Raw genomic sequence first — 22,233 nt, forward strand, 5'->3', positions numbered from 1 at the left:
TAGTTTTATTTCTTTATGAATTGAAATACATTTAGTTGCTGACATAATATATTGATGTGAACCCAAATACACTCCATATACCTGAAGCTACTGCCATTTTAGGAGTCATACCCTCCTGAGTTTCCTAAAAGCTGGCATAACCTCCTTAACAAACCAAAAACATATTCTGCAAACCTGAAAACTTGAAAGATTTGTAAACCTTTAGTGAGAGAATGATGGAGGTTGTCATTACTAACCATTCCATCTGAAGATGCTAGCTGTCTATCATTCTAATGCACTAACTTCAATATTTTCAGTTACTAACTTATAACAACTATAAAGATAAAGAATTCTGAAACAATTCTAGGACTGTTAAGACTATGTTTTCTATTCTAGAAATATAGCTCAACAATTGCAACAAACTTGCAACAAAAGATTTTACTGAAGGCATGTACAGTTAAGCTGCGTACACACGTCAGATTTTTCTCGCCCGATAATCGGCATCGGCCAGATATCGGGCGAGAATCTAGCGTGTGTACAGTCGGTGTCGTTCATCGTCCGTGGATCCGTCCTGGCGGATCCACAAACGATGAACGACGACCGATCCTAATGCAAGGGAAGGGGGAGAGTGCGCAGCAGGGTGCCGCTCCGTCGCTCCCCCCTCCCCTGAGGAGAACCGTGCTGTATGTACAGCACCGTTCATGCATCGTGTAGTCCTTTGTCGTTGGAAGGATCGTGAAAGATCCTTTCAAACGACAAAAATTGCACGTGTGTACGCAGCTTTAGAAATATTGTTTATTGTATACAAAATTTGAAAACCTAAGCTGTGCTCCCATGTGGAGAGAAGAGGTTTTTACCTGCTAACCTATACTGCTGTTCAGTTTTTTCTGTTTGTACTGTCATGAACTTAAACATTATCATGCTAATTGAATCATGTGGAGTCCGGGATGTAGCGGTTTCCCTGAGCACTCCACAGTCAACCTTTGGGTGAATTTGCTGGAACTTCCACTCTTAATACATCTGGTTCAGTTTGGACAGATAAAAAAAAATGAACCTATTCATACAATATTCAACTTTTAGGTAGTTGGTTGTGGTATAGTATGGCAGTAATCAAGGGAAGTTTGCTGCCCCATATACCTTCATACACGTGACTGTAACTCCTTTTTACTGCTTTTCTAGCATATTTATAGACCACCTATTACTATTCTTGCAATGCAATGATTTAATTATGTGAAGTAATTCAATGTAGGGTATACTTGTGATTTAGGCAAGTCTAATTTGACCTTAAATTTAGACAAGTGTTGAAAACTGTATGGTTGTTTGCTCTTGGATGCTTACTTTTCTGTTAGTTGCCCAATGGGTTTCTAATGGGTTTGACAGGCATATTAAAATTATTGCTGTGTGTGTTTGACTGAAGTTGAGTTTCTTGCATTTAGCTTACACTGATCTAAGAACATCAAATGATATCTTCTCCCCTGCTGTTGCACCAGACTGCTGGGAAACACTTCCAAAAGCATGTTAAGTTGGTCCCATTGAAGTCTTTGAAGTTGGTTGATGGGAAGACAAATCTGAGATGCTGCATGCAGCTTGAGAAAAATGTGGTGGCCACATGTCAGTGCCTACTACACACAAGCATTGCACAGTAGTGCCAGGAAATCAATTAACAAGTCCATCTGAAAGCAGTAATGACTTCTTCAGTAAATAGGGATTACTTTGTCTTCCAATAACTTTGCTTTCTTACCCCTAATCAGTAGAGCAAGTATGAACTATAAAATGTGAGTGGCATATATGGTGATTTATGGTGGTGGCAGGGAGCCGGCTGTTATAGGAGGGGGTGTGACACCTGTGTCTGTTGGTTGGGTTGGGGCATTGTGAAAAATTTAAGCAGTGCCTGATTAGGGAAGATGCTTTGGCGGATATAGGCTCTATGTCTAATGGGGAAGGTGCCTTGGCTGACGGAGGGGCAATGCAGTGGCTTATGAAGGAAGTTGTGACTGATCAAAAATGAAATCAGAAAAAAAACACCTCTACTCTTACTGGAACCATTCTCCATGATTGGAAGATGTGCTGCGTAAGGGTAAATGAAAGTGAATTTAGAGAAGTAAAATAAAGTTTTTCTTTCTTTCTGCAATTAAAAAATATTTGAATACTGGTGTATGCAGAATATAGTTTTTCAGGCAATGTTGCTTTAAGCTACTCCATGCAAAATAGTAGGGGATTTAAATATGTCTGTGAATATACGTGAAATTTCTTCAAAAACACATATTGCAGTTACAAATGAGATCTTTGAAAACCTCCCATAGTGTACATGTACAAAGCATAATTACATTTATTAATAATTAAGAATAAGGTGTATAGGAATAAGATACAATTTGATCATTTAACACTGTTATCTGCTCAATAAAAAGACATTGCCACCTCGACTTCATAAGGCTGCTGTAATTACAAACAGGAAAGGAGGCATTTATAAATAGGGTTATGCTGTCACAAAATGATAGTAACATTAAGTAACATTAAATGAGGTGTAAATCTGTATTTGACAATGCCTTGTACAATGTTATGTACATACAGTATCTTCTCTATAATGTGGTTTGAAAACAGGAGGAGGACACCAGGAGCTTGATTTATTTCTTTTATTTATTTTATTTTAGTTCTCCAAGGCTCTAAGGATTTCTTAAAAGCTATTTGCTATTGGTCAATATCTTTATTATTTGCAAATGTTTTCAATCCGTAACCAACACCATTCCAGGTTTGCTGGATCACCCAGGTTCACTGATGAAAGTGTATCTTCTCCATCTTGGAGAGCTTTAATAAATCAGGCCCTAAGTGAAGGTCTCTACTTACCTCTACATTTGCATATAAGGCATCCTTGATTATCTTGCTCAAAGCCATTTGGACAGATCTTGCTGCATGGTACATCGGAGCATTTCTTACAGCGACATATTTCACATCCATGCTTGTTTTTCCTAAACAACATTAGACAGTAAAAAGACTTTATTAAACAAACAAATTCAAGTGGTTAAGATGGTATTTAAATTACTTTAAACTTATTTAAAGCAGTGGTCGCCAACCTTTTCGGACCCACGGACCACTACATTTTCCGGACCGTGTAAGTTAGGAGAGCTGGGTGTCACTCAAAGGGGGAGAAACTTCCCCCATAATGACGTCATGATGCCTTAAGAATCCTTAAGAATTACATTCTTTTACATCCAGGCTATAAAATTCAGGAGTAGTTTAACAATTCGGATGTTCTTTTTTTCATGGAAAAAGATACCATCATTGACAATCCAGTTTCCTCACATGCCAAAAATCTCAAGATGGGTTAACTGATGTTTCCATCAAAAAATAAATGGCCTTAGACATTAATGATGACTAATTGGACTGTGAATTCCTCTGAGGAGTGGTTGGTTACATGACAGTGGACTTTGTAAAGCACTGGATAATATATCAGCAATATTTAAATGCAAAATAAAATTATTATTAATGACAAAAGTACCTTTCTTGTAATTCTCAATTGATTTGTAGAAGGTTGTAAGAACCTACTTTTATAGTCAGTTATCAGTAATTGCATGTAAAAGCACCCAGCCACTTAACAATACATCTTCTGTTAAACACCTGACATGTTTTCAAATGTAATGATGAAAGAGTTATAAAGAACCGTTCATGTCATTTGCATGACATATTACTGGAAGCAGAGAGACATTGCTGACTAACAATGCAGTCTATCTCTAGTATTCAAAATATGTGTAATAATAAGATGCCCTATATTAATACAAAACATCTGTAATTTTACTGTAGTTTTATACTTCATTAAGAATCTGTTGCAAAGTACAGCTGAATAGAGCAGTTGATATGTAAATGTGGCTGCTGGGAGCATTTATAAAATGTTTAAGTCATGTTTGATTTTTAGATTACACAGAAATATTTTAGAGGTTAAATCTGGGGTAGAAAAGAACAAAACCGCAAGATTCATCCTTTTGGGAGCTCCTTAGGACAGATTCCAGGAGATTAAACTTTTTGAGTAAACAAAGTCTGTGATGAACTTGGTCCCAAGAAATACCAAACACCAATCTGAGAAGAATTTCTTAGTAAATCTCTGAACACCAATTATGTTATGAGATTTCATGGGCAAGGATTTAGTGGAGCTGTGCTGCTGAACTTGTGCATTGATTGTGGAGGTGTTGTATGATACTGAAATTACACTGCAACTTTCATTACCTCTCCTAACATCAAGGCCTTGTAAAAATAACAAAAGGTAGAAACATAGACTGAATAAACTATTTTATGAATACAATTTACATATGGAAAGTTACACAATGAAAGCTAATTTTTTTTACATATGGGAAGTTACACAATGAAAGTTAATTTTCTTCTTTTTAAAAGATTTGTCTGAAAACACACGAATAAAGAACTGAAATACTTTGTCACACTGTGACTTCAGTTTCTTTTAATTTACAAAGGTAAAATTAAAAAAAAACTACAATTTTTTTTTCTAAAAAGCCATCTACTGTTGTAATGAGCTTACAATTGTTAAGTTGTGACATGAACAATAATTTCTTCATATTTAAAAGGATATTTCACGGATTTAAATAAATCATGTTTATGTAAATAGGTGTTTAATGTAACAGTAATATCACACAGCCCCCCAGGTTGGGCTTTGTGTACAAGGCTGTCAGTGAGAGTCTGCAGCAGCTTGCCAGCTCTGCCAAAAGAGGATTGGAAGATTTAAAATTTGTATCTTTACTCTGTACCTTTCCCACTCTGTAAGCAGAGCTGGTAGGCTACCGTCTCTGAAAGCTTGCATTTGTCCTTCCACATAGAGCTCAGCACATCATAAAGAGGGTGGGGGTGCATAGAGCTGCAGTTCAGATCAGTTACTTTTTTCTGTCCACAGTAGTGACCTGGTGTGCCAAAGTGTAGGTTTGCTGTATAAAGCTTATTATTATTATTATACAGTATTTATATAGTGCCAACATATTCCACAGTGCTTTATAAAGTTCATAGTCATGTCACTATCTGTCCCTCAAAAGGGGTCACAATCTATTTACCCTACCTCAGTCATAGATCTTTAATACAGTCTAAGGTCAACTTTTGGGGGAAGAAAATTCCTTTAACTGTATGTTTTTAGAATGAGGAGGAGGAAACTGGAGTACCCAGAGGAAACCCACGCATGCACGGGAAGAACCTGTAAACTCCATGCAGATTGTGTCCTGGCCAACATTCAAACCTGGGACCTAGTACTATAAAGGCCAAACCTCTAAACCACTGTGCTTAGTTTACAATAAAGGTTTTTGCCGTCGTTTTACTGCAGAAAATGCTTAAAATTTCAATAAATGGTTCAGTTTTTAGTCCAGCTGGTAGGAGACAACATCATTGTCATATGTTTTTCAGACACTACATGCAATGTCCAAGGGCGGTTTCCTGCTTAAGACTTCTTCATAGACTTGAATTGCAAATGCCTATTACCTTTTATGTAAGCATTTGCAAGTGCCTTTTTAAAAGCAGTTTAAATAAAAAAAGGCACACAGAAGCGATAAACATCACCATTTTTATACTGCAAATGTACATTGGTTACACCATTACTGCATGCTTACAAATCATGGGCTAATAGGAAGATGGACATAACACAAAGACAATAGAATAAAAATTGAGTACAATTTGGGTTTTTGCAAGACCGTCTATTGGGGCAGCAAAAGGGATGGCTCCAGACCATGCTTTTTGCTAATTTTTTTCATTTGGCCTGGGGTTCCTAGAACTACTTCCAGGTAGTTGTAATTTCTTATCCAGGTGTGAACATATTCATAACTGGACACGTTATATTGACGTAGTTTAAAATTCATGGTGGAACAGAACATTACAATATGTGCCAGAGCTCTTAAAAATGGAACTCAGAAATGCAAAGTACCTTTGCATGGGAATTAGTATGAGCTTGCTAACTGGAGCTTATCTAAAGACATAACAATAAAACCTTAACCACTGTGGAAAGCACTGTATTGTTAAGGCATCTGTATTTGCTTGAGTATACCCCTAGCATATACCACTCAGTGGTTGACTGCTTAGTGTTTGTACAATTTTTTTTTGCATACCTAAAAGATGTGAGATACATTATGGGGACCCACCCGTCACAGCATTAGAATTAATTAAAAAATTGGCATTTGTGGAGATATATACTGGAAAAGATCTGAAAATCAGAAACTAAAGTAGGCAACAGAATTGCTGCAACATAATAAAAACCCTGTCTTCAGTCTGATCCACTGAGACAAAGTTTGATTTCCCATGTGTGGTACCAGCAGCTGGAACTGCAGTATTAGAGGCTGCAAAAAAACAATACAAATCCTTCTACGAAGAAACTGTTTACATACACACTGAATAAAACCCCCTTTTTTCACAGTACCTGACAAGTTATTTTCTATTATTTAACTAACACAGACCATAATTCAAAATTTACCAATACTACATCATGTGACCGTTTTGTTTAACAAAGCCTAAGGGGCTTAGAGCCTGTTCACAAAAAAAAAAAAAAATTATTTATATTGAAAATAACTTTTCTATTCCAAGGGGTGATCAGCCTGTTCTTAAGCCAGGCATTTGAGGCCAAATTGTTTTACAGCCTTTTGCAACTCCATTTATAACAGACAACCTACCTGTATCCTGTTTTATAGCTGGACTGATTATTAAAAGATACAATAAAAAAATATAAAATAACAAAACAACTCAAAAAAACTCACTGTGGTTTGATGCTTTTAGAAGACTGTTAAGGATAAGTGTTTGTATACTCACAAGGGTGAGCATATGAATATGGAAATCATTAGCATGGATTTTAGAGATTTGAGTTTTGAGGCAGTCATCCTGATCTTGGTTTTGTTACCTAGAAATTAGCGGACATATAAAAGGGATTTGCCTACTGTTTTGAACTTTTTTTTTGCATGCTTGTTCCAGGTCATTTCCAGGCTGTAAAATAAAACAAGGTACAGGAATATATCCTGCACCTCTAAAGAGCCATGGTCATCCCGTCCAAATAGGGCACGTAAACTGTGCCTTTGGAAAGCACCCATATACTCACCTGTACTTGTGCTCCTTTGCAGATCATTGCTCCTACTAAGCTGACAAAAATACCTTGCCCTGCATGAGCAAGACAGAAATGAAAGTTCCCATAGTTTCACCTTGACAGGCTTTCTTTTAGGAAAGAAGTAGAAATCATAGATCAGTTAATCAACTTCTATTGAATTAGGAAATTTTTAAAACAATTTTTTTTTTTTCCCCACAAAATCTATTTATGAAGAAAAAAATAAATAAAAAGTATTTTATGTATTGATTTGTTAAAAATATATATTTTTCATGTACTATATTGTTTTGTAAGCATAACTTGGTAAATTATTTACATAGAGAAAGATTAATAATATAGCAACGTAGGTTCCTAAATTGTGCAGTTCCTAGACACAAGAAAATATGTGAGGGGATCACGTTTTGCAAGTACTTAGAATGTAATGTGTAATAAAAATGTAGACTATTTGAACAGGCTCTTAATATTTTCAACTAAAGGCTAACAAAGCTCTTAATTTGGTACTGCCCTTTAAATAAAAATGTCTGCCTTTTCTGGGTTAATGGATTGTTTCAGCAAAACCTTGATGCAGTCCTGTCCTAGAAGAGACAGTTTCATAAAACTGGTGGTATATGACAGCTAGAGAAGTGATAAAGAACTTTACACTACATTGAGCTGACAATATAACTTGATCATCCGTGCCAGTGCTAGAACTGAAATATAGTACACACTGTATTTGATTCATATAAATACTCATACTCCAAAGGAACATTCAATAAAAGACATCTTGCAGACATCAAAGTATCATATCTTCCTTACAGATCCCACTTTATAGAAAAAAGATAGCTTCTATCTCTTGCTAAAAGCACAAACTGAACATACAGAAGTAAATCATACTACTGTAACTTGCAGACCCTACCGGATTCTACTTAAAAATCACGTTTTTTTCCACACACAAGTCTGTGTGTTAGAGAGGTTGTGCTTGAATATGTTTAAAACGGCCTTCTGTAGAAATGTAATATTACATTGGTCATGAAAAAAATGTCTGTGCTAAATAAATATAAAAAATGCTCCTGCAATACCGATCAGAACGAAGATGGTATTTTGACAGTTTAGGACTCTGTTGGAGAAATGCTGGAGTTACTGCCAGAGATTTTAAAACAAAAACTGCAACCCTAGTATTGAAATGACAGCGATTTCAGGCATCTTTTCAAGAGCTTACCAGGCTTAATGACACACGTCCGGCAACCACATAATATACCATGCTTAATGACACACATGTCCGGACAAGAGTCAATAGAATCAGCGAATATACACAATTCAGGAAAACAAGTAAATCTGAAATTTTTTCCCTTCACAGTGGCTACGTCACCCAATCTTGCAGTGTGAGATCGGGTGATGGAGAAAAAAGACCAGAAGAAAAGATAACGGGGCCTGGCGCTCCCTCTGCGCTGGGAAGAAGAGGAATCCCAGGATGGTGCGGGACTGGATCGCAAGAAGGACCAGTGCCATCGAGGGATCTGCCAGGTTAAATGAAAGCGTCATTTCTTTTGTTTACTTCTGCTTTAAGTGTTCATGAGTAATCATAACAAAAACAGAGGTTTTTTTGTAATATTAAGGCACAAAGGCATTTCCCCATACTGTTAAACTAATTTAGCTTGGTCTTGTTAGCTGTGCTTTTTGTCATTTTGGCCCTGTGTCAGCCTGCTATGCTATGGGCCTGATTTATTAAAGCTCCCCAAGGCTGGAGAGGATACACCTTTATCAGGGAAGCTGTGTGATCCAGCAAACCTGGAATGGCTTACAAATAGCAAAAAACTTTTAGGAAATGTATTCCAGGTTTGCTGTATAACCCAGCTGCACTGTGGAAAGTGTATCCTCTCCAACCTAAATCAGGCCCTATGAGTCAAGTTTGCCAAAACAGCCCCTGACATACTTTGTTGGCAATCAGCTGTCAAAATTAAAACTTAACTCTGCTGTTTACATTAAAGGAACTGCTCCTGTTATTCATTTTCTGCAGGGCAACAAAGCATATCTTCCTACTCTTCAACCCTACCCACTTCTATCCCCACCAGATCCCTCATACATGCACTATGCACGCCATAAAACACCCCTTTTTCCATTATCTTTTTTTGTATATGACACTAAAATTGAGGACAACTTTTGTTGTGGTTGAGCTTCTGCTTTAGGGATGTAGCAGCAGAGCTGCAATGAAAGCATACACAAACATGGTAAGTTGCTAGACAGGAACCAAAATGTTTAAAAGTACTTGGCAAATAGGAGACATCTGCAGTGTGCATCATTACAACAAAAGTTAAAAACTATGACCTAAAGTTTGATGTCTATAAAGCCAACTGATGAACAAATGTTTATAATATTATATTTAGGAAAATCAGACATTTGACAACCCAAGATAATGAGACAAATGTACTAAACTTAGAAATTAATTCAGTTCAATAAATACATATGCTCTTGCCACATTTTAGCTTGGGCATTTGCTGAACATAGTGTAAGACCTTGTGAGCGTTACTCTTGTTTGTATCTGTGGATAAAAATGACATGCAAGATACATGCACAGATGATGATTTTAGTTTTTGTGTGAATGTCTTTTTAAGGCCTGGTTCACAGCAAGCTGTGACCATACAAACGCAGGTAGCAAAATATCCATGCAGTCTCTTTCCATCTGAACAATAATGTACCAAAAGTGTGTTTAGGAAAATCCAGGTTGTCTTTAGTAATAGAACATAGGCCTACTTATTTTTTTTTTTTTTTTTTTTTTGAGAAAAGTAGTTTCCACCTAAAATATACATATTGTTCAGTGTTTTACTTAATGACTTTTCTTGCAGAAATGTGAATGCAAAGGTTTTCTCAAAAGAAATGTGTAAAAACTGAAGTTGTCACTTGAGAGTTTTAATGCACTTATCTGCAGACAATAAAATGTGTCTTTCTCTTACATGCTGAAATATTCTAACTTTTAAACTTAACCTGATTATGACCATGTATCAGCATCTTGTGGTCTCTGTACATCAGGGATGAAATACTAGTTTGTAATAGAACAAAGAAGCTAATCAATTCATGGACTGACATGGAGCATGCTGATAGGAAGGGAAGGTAGAGTGACAAACTTATTTGTAAGGTGCTGTAGATCAGGGGTGTCCAAGTCTGGCCCGGGGGCCAAATCAGGCTGCCAACGTCCTTTTTTTTTGGCCCCCAAAGGAATCCTAAATATGAACTGCAGCTGGCCCGCCGCTGCATTGAAATAGCACCACATTTCCTGGCATCACTCGCGTCTATAGACCAGCGGGCTCTTTGCCTATATTTCAAGGTTGGCCCTGGACTTTGTCTAAGTTTTTAATTTTGACCCTCTGTGTATTTGAGTTTGACACCCCTGCAGTAGATAAAGATACTATGATGCTTGTTCTCATGTAACTGTCCAAGTCACAGGCTGACACAGGTCCCTGATGACCTGGGCTCATAGGAAGTGGACTGAACAATTCTGTCCTTTAGACCAACGTTTCCCAACCTTTTAAACCATGGCACTCATTTTACATTTGAAAAATCAAGTGGGACAAATGGTAATTAGCTATCTGCTGCCATCTAGCGAAAGAGTATTTATTTGTCCTGCCTGTCACTATATGTCGCTGGCCTTTACCAACAAAGAAATTATTTGTGGACCAGTTAGGTGAATTTGGATAATTTTCCATGATACACCTGATGATCTCTCACAGCCATGGCTCAATGGTTGAGAATAACGGTTTTAGACTAAGGACATCTAGTGGCAAAAATCTCTGTGAAAAAAATCTTTGCAATAATGCTAAGTTTTGCGACAAAAACTGGTTGTCTTATAACATTTGTTAATACACTATACTTTTATCTTGTTATTTTTTACTTGAGTTTTGCTAAAAATACCAGGCAAATTAAATTTGCTTTTTTGTCTACATGATGCTAGGTAAAACTCAACATGACTGCTATACCTTAGTCATTCATTAGAATACCAAACTCTAATAATGTTGTAGTTTAAATTAATTCTTAAGCCCCAAGGTTTACATACATGTTTCATAAATAAAACATGGTTGTGTTGAACATTACACTAGATTGTAAGCTCTTCGGGGCAGGGTCCTCTCCTCCTGTATCACTGTCTGTATTAGTCTGTCATTTGCAACCCCTATTTATTGTACAGCACTGCGTAATATGTTATATATTATCCAGATTTACTATATAAATCCAGTTTAATAATAATAACAATAACATTTGTTACTTATTAGGACTTAAACCATATTTTAAGCACCACCAATACAATTTTTTTATGTAGCATTCACAAACATTCAAGTTCTTCAACAGAAGTGTGTCTTTTGTGATTAGTTAATCATCATACTATTAACAGCTAGTCAACACCCAATTACTATCTACAAAATGTCCAAAAAAATCCTATGTGTAATTTTTCATATTTTTTGACAATTATTTAACACCACATTTTAAACTGTTGCCACATTTATTGTTCCTTTTCACCAGAAGATGACACACATTTGGTCTTTTTTATTCTACACTTTAACCATGGAGAATGCCATGGGCTACAACAGAGACCTGAGGTGTTTGTTTTAAACTTTAAGCCAGTTTTGCAACTTACTACAAATTTGCTTCTCCAATTCCTATTAAATAGGCAACAAAATCATTATACACATTTGTAATATTGGGTCATTGCACAATTTGAGCCTAATTTGTAAGCAATGGCTTTATTTTACTAAATTAATAATAATATCTATTCTGAATTGATAATCAAAAAGCAAAATTTTATATTGAAACCATCTATTTTCTCAAATAAAAATAAAAATGAAATCCGCCTATTTGAAAACTGTCTATTTTACCAAAATATGGAAGAAAACAACTATTTAGTTCATAATAGGAAATAATCTGTTCAGAGCATGAAATTACCTGGCGGCAAGGGAATTAATTACTGCTCCATGGCCTGTGCTAAACTGAATAATTCATTAATTGCTTGAACATAATAATCAACTTTTCACCAACCTTCAAAAAGTAATATTGATGCAAATATGTAATAGCATATAAATTGCTTCATGAAAAGTGAGGATGATTATAGTAAGTTATGAAAGGACAGTGCATTCTGGTTTAACATTTGTAAAATTCTGCCTGTAATAGGCAGGAACCTACATTCTGCATAAAGCAATGGAAAATTTTTACTTGACTGTCCAATGCTGAAAAAAGTTGCAAGGTTTGGTAGCAAGGTTGTTATAAATATATTGGATATATGAAGTGAATATTGACCGAGTTGTCTAGATTCTGTGAAGGAGGGGCCATTCAATTTTTTGAATGCCTTCTCTGCATCTAGGCTTAGTAGCCTTGATTAAGGAGAACCTGGGTGTTGTACCATGGCCTGGATGGCTGTTCTTATTCCCAGTGTGGAGTGTTGATTCCCAACAAAACCCAATTGATGCCTTGTTAGGATGGAAGGTAGAAAATATTGGAGTCTGTTTGACATAGGTTTGGCTAAAATTGTATATTCGTTATTTAACAATGAAATCGGTCTATATGAGGAGACTAATTCTGGATATTTTCCCTCCTACGGAATCAACTTTTGTATGCAGCATTAAAATTGGGGGTTACATGTGTCGGGATATTATTGTACACTTCTCCAAGGTGAATAGTTAAATCATCACTGAGCAGTTTGTAAAGCCATCTGGACCAGGAGGTATATCAGTTGCCAGGGAGCTTATGGTTTTATGTATATCAATTTCAGAAATGGAGGCAGTGAGACGGTCTCTCTGAGCCATGAGTTGGTCATATTAGCTCTCAAAGGCTGATACGATAGTTTCATGTGAAAGTAAAGGTTTAGTTGTGGCAGGGTCCGTGACCTTCAATATATGACACTTAGGAGTAAAGGCAGCACATCATCAGTCTTTATGTTATAATACATTGATTACATCTTTTTGAAGAATGCACTCTTCCTATTAACTGATGACACATGGCCAGGGGAGAGCTATGCTGCTGTTGCATTTATAATGTGCCTGCTTATTTATTAGTGCTTACTGTCGACCATGTCAGGTTTCATCTTCCTGGAGTCATCCTCCATCGGATCGGAGGAGTGACTTCTCATTTCGCTTTGCCCTGATTGCTGGTGCTGAGGGACGTGCCTATTTTGACACATACATCAATCCTGTGGGCCACAGCCCCACATAAAGGACTGCCCTGATCTGCTCAAGTGCTGCTGTCCTTCCAAGGGGAGTTGTGTGAGATGTGGTATCATTAGCTGGTTCATCAGGGGTAGTTACATTCTACCTCTTACCTGAGATGATACTCTTTATTGATTCTGAGTCTTGCAATTATGCAAAGATTCAGTCAATTATTATTGTTTTGATAGATGCGCAACTGCAACTTCTTTATATAGAGAATTATATTGGACGATTAAATAGCTATTCTAGTAGTGCCAGACTGGCAACTGATGACACGTTTCTTACATGTTTTCTCCTTATGAGTATTTAACTGTGTAATGACTGGCATACACTTCATGACAAACAATGTACCTACCCTTTGTGAAAGTAAGTTCAATCAATTCCTTTGTATTGTTACATCGTATATTTTATGTGACTGTCGCTTAAGCCTCATATGAGGCAGAATCGACCTAAACTGAATGTTGAAAAGATTATTGTTAATATTGGTATTATTATCCAGTTTTAGTTACCGGTACATATTGATTGCTAAAACTCCTGAAGAAGCTCACAGAAACGTAACGCTTTGAGTTTGGGGTATACAATATTGTGGTCAAACAATAAGTGTGTTTTAGGTTTGCAATGTATGATTTTGACAATACCTATATGCCCTTGATGTCCGTGGAAAACTTTTGTATATGCGGTTGATGATTTTATTATATGATAAAGAATAAAAATTGTACTATTTTATGAGAAGATTTTCTTCCATATTGCTGGTACCTTTAAAATCCTGTTTTTTTTCTTTTGTGATTGATTTGCTGGACAGCAAGGTGCCAGTTTTATTGCCCTAGCAGAAAAACCTATGTTTGACAAACAAAAGAATAGGCCTGAACGTAACTTAACATGGGTGTTAAACTGTACCACGGCTTCCTGCCAGAGCTTTTTCATGACATCTGTGTTATGTTGAAGCTGAGGCTTTATAAGCTTGAGTCATTTTTCTGACGTTCCGAGTGCTTGGATCTGTACTCCTTATGGAGACGAGCAGTAAAGGTCATAATATGTCCTCTAACTACTGCCTTCAGGGTGTACCACAGCAGGATAGGGATGTCCAAGTGCTCTATATGATCATTTAGGCTATTGGCCAGCTCGATTTAAAAAATAAATAAATAAATAAATAGAAAGGAGGAGGATTTGGCCAAAACATTAGGCAATCTTTAGAACCAGGGTTTATAAAATAGTTGGTTTAGATATCACATTGCTTGTCTTTTTTTTAATAATGTGCTAGTCTGTGATGTCTATAAAAGGATGTATATCACTTATATCATAAATGATGTTTGGTCTCATAACTCTTATTTTAAATTTAGATTTTGGACAGTTTGCACTTTTTTCTAAAGAGTTACAACCCTAATGCATTCTAATATATTAGAACCCAGAGAGAATGGCTGCATTCCACCTGAGCTCCAAAGGGTTATGTGACTACTTTGTATGGCAACCTAAGCATTCCAATGTCTCTTGGTTTCATTAGAATTTCATGCTTTGTTAGATACTTGTTAATGACTGGCTTTCATACAATTGGAAATAGGTTATTCACTAGAGGGGTATTGTATTACTGCCAAGCCTTGGGTTGATTGTAAAAATGTGGAGGAAATAAAAAGTTATTTAAGACAGAATAATTTCCCAAAAAGAAATGCTTATATGTTTTTTTGGGGACATGTTAATGGCTTTCATACAAGCATAACTTTTTGTTCACACTTGTGTTAATATAAATATATGTGTGTAGTTAAGTAGTTGTTCTACATGCAGAAGTACTTTTGGAATAAACAAAAAAAAAAGAACCCATACACACAGTGAAGCTGAATTCACAGTTTCCAAGACTGAAGACTATTATGGATAAACCTTGGTGATCCAGAAAACCTGAAATGGATTTAGTCTAGGATTTAAAGCATTTGCCAGCTAATAGCAAATGCTTTGAAAGAAATCCACAACAGGGTTCATCATTGGAAGGCCAACAGCAATCCACTCTCACCTGTGGTGATCAGAGTACAATCACTCTGTGCTATTCTTCCCCTTGGACTGAAACTCCCAATATCCCGCTTCAGGATCATCCAATGACAGGTTGCCTGTCTCTGTCTTTTACAGAGTGTTGTGGCCTCAATGCATTTGTATGCATCAATGGCCAAAAATGTGCTTGTGTATGAACTGGCGTGATTTAACTTGGCTAACTTTGTGACCAAGCACTGTTTCATAGCACAATTAGAGGTGAACATGACAGAACAATTAATTTGAATTGTTGTCCAGGGTTCCTAAATTTGACTAGACTTTTCAAAAAAACAAATCTAAATTACAAAACAGAATTTCCAAATCCAGTCAGATTTCTTGACTGATTAGACCAGATTCTGTTCACCTGTTATCCTCAACAGCTAAATTGGAAAACAGATTTGAAGAAATCCATTAACAATACATTGGCCATAAAGCTTAACTAAAAACAAAACCTTTATTTCAAATCCATTTTCCAAACATTCTGTTCTTCCCTGCTTTACACAATCTACTAAAATTAATTAACTCTGAAAGAGCCTGGAGAGGTGCCAAGAAAAATGCATGACCCAGACTAGATAACAGGCACTTTACATCTGGAAGAATATATTGTATCAGCCAGCAAAGTCATAATGCTCTCCAGTATAATGATATCTAATGGTGCCCTATTTTCTCCATTGCCTTTATGTCTAACAGCCAGTAGAAAGGCAACTTTCAATCATATGTACATTCATGGAATGTTCTTCAATTACATATCCATGTCATGATGCGCCTATGCTAAGATTATGATTTTGATTGTTTACATGCCCATTATGTTCTAGACAACTGATTATGCTGATAAAAATGGCCGATTATGAGTTGAGCAAAACCACAAATGTACACACTGACAGCACAGCAGTAGTGTGTTAAATGGTAAATAAGGGTTATTGGTTGCAGTGCAGTCTATGCTAGCAATATATATTTCTCATTTTGCAATGTTGTGCAAGTATCTGACTGGTACTGCTAGTATGCGCTTCTCTCTCATATATTCAGCTCAGTCTCCTTCATAGGTAATGACCCTGCTAGTGAGGCAGAAACTCAATTATTTTGTTATTTTCCACAAATTTAAATACACATTTTTAGAGCCAAATAACTTTGCATAAAGATCTCTCATCTGAATAAATTGGTATGAACATAAAAAGAGAGAAGCAAACTGCAGGTCAGTGACAGCAGGTTTGAAGGTTTCTACTCTCTCCAGCGACGCACAGAAAGAAGCTGAGGGGCCATTCCAGTAGTTAGATTAGCTAAATAGATGGAGCTCATTCTAGGTGCAGAAACTTGTTAATCTTCAATACGATTACCAGTTAAATAAACAAATAATTAAATAATTAAACAGTTGACTTGACTTGTTCTATAAAAGTATAACTGTATGTGTGTCCATAAATGCATTTTCTAAGGGCCTATTTAGTTTTACCAACATAAAAGCCACCATATTTGCAAGAAAACTACTAGATGACACCCTTGGTGGAACAGTCTACATGGTGTTTGGGGTGGAGAACTTTCTCAGTGGGAAGTATGATGCATTGTTCTTCCTTCATCCATAACCTCTTTCAATTGATTAGCCTCTATTAGCCTTCCCTCTTTAATAAATCACTTACCCCAAGGACTACCCTCTACACTCCTGGGAATTTCTCCCACCTCTATTCATCAAACTTAAGTAAGCATCTTTTCTTTCTCTTATCTCATCCATCATTTTTTACCATCAACTAACAAATTATTTCAGCTGCATCTTAGTCAAGTACATTTTTTACTTTCTTGCTCTTCGCTCCCCATTACCAGCCACTAAAGTTACTATAAACATAAAGGAGAAACATTAGAATTTTGCCTGTGAAATCCAACTCCATTATTTTCTTTGCATCTCTATGATATACCGATGGCCAATCTATGAGTAAGTAAACTTCATTCTTTGATCAATAACGGTAATGGTAATCTGTCTTTATATCCAGAATTTCTTTTGCTCTATCTTTATGATATACCATATTTACTGTTTTTTTTTCTTCCATGACACCTATTAGCCTTTGTGGATGACTACACACACGGTATTGACACTGTGTGGACATATATATTTTTGTACACTCTGCTATGCCACAAACCGACAATACAAACCCTTTTGATATGCAAAAATATAAAGACACACACACGTTGTCAATACCATGGACTGACAATACACACCCTACTGATGGAGGGACTAAAAACAAAAGTCCTGCTAATAACACACAACCTTTTTATACCAGAGTCTTACAATAAACCTTCAGTACATACATTGATAATACCAGGGACTGACAATTCACAGCCTACTCAGAAATGTATCTGTAATAAACAGATGTCTTAACAGGGAAGAATATTTTATATGCTAAATTTGCAGGGACAACAAATTAATCATAACCACAAATACATGACAACTCACCAAATATAAATAAAAGTTATGGTACTATCTTCCTTAAGGGATATACAGTTTTTTTTTTTACATTTCTGTAAAGCAATGGACAATTAGGAATAATATAACATAAAAGTATGTTTTTATGTATTTCAAAAATTTACATATTCTTTGCTTTTAATGTAGCAAAAATAAAAAGATATAGGTACAACTTTTAAATCTTCGGCTCTTTTAGTTCAAATTCAGTATTGCTGATACTTTTATTTTATGAAAATGGAGAGACATGACAGAAAATTAGAACACCCACATCACTGCTTAAAGCAGAAGTAAACACAAAACTAATCCAAAACAATAAAATTACACTTACCTTCAATCCCGCAGATTATTTTACCCGTTGGGAGGTTTCTTCCATCTGGTCCCACGTAATCCCGTTATCCATCTTCAGCCAGGTGCAGAGGGAGTGCCGCCATCTTTTCCCTTTTTCTTCCGTGTTTTTCTATGTGCTTCACCTGATCTCGCACTGCACAGGCACAAGATCGGGTGACGTAGATTGGGAAAAAACTTGCTGATATCACTGTTCATGCAATTTTTGTCCCTACTTTTGAAAGAGGTCCTTCTGCGCATGCCCAAAATGCACAGGGCATGTGCAGAAGGAGCAGCCAGGAGCCTCTTGGGAATGTGTGACATAGGTGACATAGGTATCCCGGGAGGCTCTGCGCCCCCTCTCATTCTTGATTGCCTAGGTGAAGAGAATTATGTGGTGTACACTTAAAAAAAACACTAACAAACAAAATGTTTACATTAAATTAACAGGTTGTCAACCCTTTTATCTAAAGTAAAACTTCTGAGTTTAGGTACACTTTAAGAACCAGGGAGCAAGACATTTTAACACACAAAGCTTATCATTCCATGTTCATAGTCAACCTCTACTATAAAGCTTAGCAGTTCTATATATGTTTCCCCGTGGGTGTCCTAAAAAGGCTGTCACTTTGGGGTGTTGCAACCCCTGGCAGAAAGTTTATGGAAGTTATATTAGAATAAATTAAATCAATTATGTTTATATTTGTTTATGTTGTTAATTTATGTGTTTATTATGCTTTTAGAACCATATCAAAATAAAAGTGATAAAATCTTAGTATTACCAAAAAAAAACACAAAACATGTGCAAAACACAAAATCAAATGCTGAGGCATAAATCAAGAGTATATTATTAAAAAAAAGTGTAGAAAGTACTGAAAGCAAAGTAGTGGCAAAGCACCTGTTATTTCTTATGATATAAATTATATCCCATTATCCCCTCTGTACTGTATATAATGAACAAGCTCATAGCATATAGAACTGCTTGGTACCTATAATTACATTGTGCTGAATCTTGAAAATAATAAGATGTAAAAAGTGTGCTCCATGTAAAGAAATACAACAGGCACATAAAACCATTCATTACATCCAAATTAGAGGTTCATGGTTCATAAAAGCAATTTGATTCCTTTATTAGACATATATGGTTAGTTATGCAATAAAAAAATAATGTAAGTATAGGCTTGATGTTCTGTTCCAGATAAAAGTTCAGGCAATTTAACAATAGGTTCACAACAAAACACAGATGACATGGTGACAAGTGATAGTCATCCTTAGGATGATGTTTAAATGCACTAATGCTGCTGGTTTTTAAAAATGTTTCAGGTGCTTTTTTGACACTTTGAAGCAAAAGGACTGGTATGTCTTTGTGAAAAATAAAGCTGCTATGAAACTTTTCTATTTACCCTCCTAATAATTATAAAAAGTCTAGCCAAGTATATATATTAATGTTTAAATGTGTGATAGTGCTACATTACCAGTCTTAGTCAGATTGCCTGTAACATGTTCCTACCCATATTCTTGACATATTAACACAATATGGAGCTTGCAAAAGGAGTGGATTGTGGATTGCAGAAGAATGAAAAATGTGATGCAATTTTAAGAGGATATTTGGCATCATGTACCTCAATTTCACCTGAAAACAGAACTAAAGGGCCTGGATAGGGCCATGAGTACTTGTATTGCTACTCTTTAACTGGGATCCAGGCCCGGAGTGGGCCAGGCAGTTCTAAAGCAGCTGGCTAATAAAAGGGCACTTGTCTTTGAGACTAGGGGGAGTTGCAGCATTCGGCCAGGTGGCTCAGGTGGACAGGCTGTGTGTAGCTTGTATGCTGGGAAAACCCAGGTCGTCTCCTATTGTTTAGGTTTGTTGGAACAGCTCTGAAGAGTGCCAGAGAGAACCAGGAGGCTAAATGTTGTGTTTTTTTTTCTGTCATGCTGTGATGCAACAGTGACCCTCTGCAAGGTATAACCTGCACGACTGCTTTTTTGAGTTTATTTTTTTGTGAATAAAAATGAGTAGAGTGCCCTGAAATGTGAAATATTTCTCTGCAGTGCATGTGTTCGAAGCTAATCCCCTCACATCATATACTATTTAATCCCTCAGAATAAATAAAATTTATTGTTACAATGATCAGAACACGTCTACTACTATCAGCTGGACTGAGGTAATACAGCATGGACAATCTCATTGATTACCTAAACCTTATGGCCTGTGTGTGAGTACATGTGGGCCCTAGATAAGCACCACGCCTGCTTGCATAGCCAAAAAAAAAACAATCTTTACAACTGAATTCAGAATTCACAGTGTTTATGGTGGAGTATAGCAAAATAGATGATAAATGACAAGAACCGAACTGTTATGGGATACGGATGCAGCAGCAGAAAAATACAAGTAAACAAGTAACACCTGGGACCATTACTGTGATTCTGCTTCAGCACTAAGCAAAGGTAAACATGTAAGTGAAATAAATGAAGTTGTCCTAGCAAAAATATGCACACACAGAGGCTGCAGATGCTTCTGTCACACAGCACATTTATTAAAATAATGTGAGGTTCTGTTTTAGCATACTATTACATACTGGAAGGTTTCAGGGAGACATAACCCAGAACATTACAAGTTTTATGAGACATGTCCTCAACATTATACTTACATGTAGCCAAATGAACAGTATTTGTCACAGACCATGGGCTTGCACTTCTTGGGTCGCGGTCGGCACTGACAGATCTCACAGTTGTGGATGTGTGTCTGAAAGCCATATGGGCAGTCCAATGCACAACCTGATATGAGCCCTGTACACAGCTCCTCCCCTATGAAAACAAAAAAACACATTCAAATTCACACAAAATAACAAGATATCACTATTTATATATTTGGCTATGACAACATTGAAACCTCTGCAGTGAATCAGCAACATTGAGATTTACAGGTAACTGAACAAATTGAAACTACAGCTGTTTTTTTGCCTACATTAAAATAAGGTTATGTTCAGATGGAGGTGGGAACAGTGGTTCCCTTGCGGTCTCTTGTTGCTGCTGTTTGAACATTGTACAGTAGGCGGCAGCAGGTGGTAGTATTCACTGTTATCCAATCATTTTTTCTCTATGTTATGGCTACATGTAGCGTTTTACCTGAGAAAGTGTTTAAGGGGTGTGAAGAAGTGGTAACCCTACAGCAATCTTACCACCAGTCTGAACATAGCCTAAGGGCCTCTGTTATTTTCAGAATTTTGTAAGCATCTTTGCTGTTTGCAAACACTTACTAAAGCCTTGTAAAAAATTGTTTCAATGAAAACCTAAAGCTGCAGGCTTTAGGTGTTTACAAGCGTTTGTTCAGAACCTCCATGTAGTTTCAAGGGCTATTTTGCCGTCCAAACGCCTCCATAGACTTGAATCCTACTATTCATAAAAGCTTTTTGCTCTTGCTGAAAGCTTTTATGCCAATTTATAGTCATTTTTAAAGCCAGGGAAAAAAAGATTTTATGGTTGTTTAAAAAGCCAGAACAAATACATATAAACAAGCAGTTTTTACCCGAAAACAATCCTGGAAGCCTAGCTGTGAAGTGTAGACTACCAGGAACATTTAACGCCCGCATTTTTTAGACAGATGTCTGAGCATGTCCCAGGTTATTGTATATTTCCTGCTAAAGGGTTGTAGGGATGTTTAAAAACTGAGCGATGGTGAGTTGTGTTAATATACAAGTTACCTAGTAGGTCATAATGATTTACATGTATTGCCAAGGCAGGGAATAAGCAGAAACTTTTAATGTTACAATATAAGTAAAAATCACTAATGTGTTTTAAGGTGTATTTGCCGTATTACTATTATTGCAGAGAACAAAAACATATCAGTGTCCACTTTCTAATTATACCATCAGATTTCCTACAAACAGAATGTTGGTCTCCTGAGATATTCTGCAAGAACCAATTCTGCTACAATGTTTTTGTTTTCAGCTAAATAGCATAACTGATCCAAAATAATTTGTACAATGCAACAATTTTTCTGTTTTATGACCAGCTGGAGAAAATTCTACATTAAATTACACTGTAAAGCCTACTTTAAATTCTGAAAAAAACTTGTAGGGGATTTTTCACTTGAATATGTTTTGGTAACACTGCCCTGATAGTTTTGTTTATATTTATTAAATGGCTGGTGAAAGATTGTATGCCTAACCAATCAGGTAATGCCATACATTTTCTTTGACATATACTAATACTAATGTATTTTGTTTACATTGCAG

The 22,233-nt window shown here is 36.4% G+C and overlaps 1 protein-coding gene across 1 annotated transcript in view; it reads right to left on the reverse strand.

Annotated features, from left to right (window-relative positions):
* Positions 1-22,233, reverse strand: part of CRIM1 (cysteine rich transmembrane BMP regulator 1) — a gene marked incomplete in the record, with an annotated part of 392,052 nt that overhangs the window by 49,431 nt on the left and 320,388 nt on the right. Inside the window, 2 exon segments of the mRNA XM_072409242.1 lie at positions 2,824-2,945; positions 20,647-20,803. Of these exon segments, the coding sequence (XP_072265343.1) occupies positions 2,824-2,945; positions 20,647-20,803 (279 nt within the window).

Source organism: Pyxicephalus adspersus, chromosome 4, assembly GCF_032062135.1.
Source record: "Pyxicephalus adspersus chromosome 4, UCB_Pads_2.0, whole genome shotgun sequence".
In the NCBI taxonomy this organism is placed as follows: domain Eukaryota; kingdom Metazoa; phylum Chordata; class Amphibia; order Anura; family Pyxicephalidae; genus Pyxicephalus; species Pyxicephalus adspersus.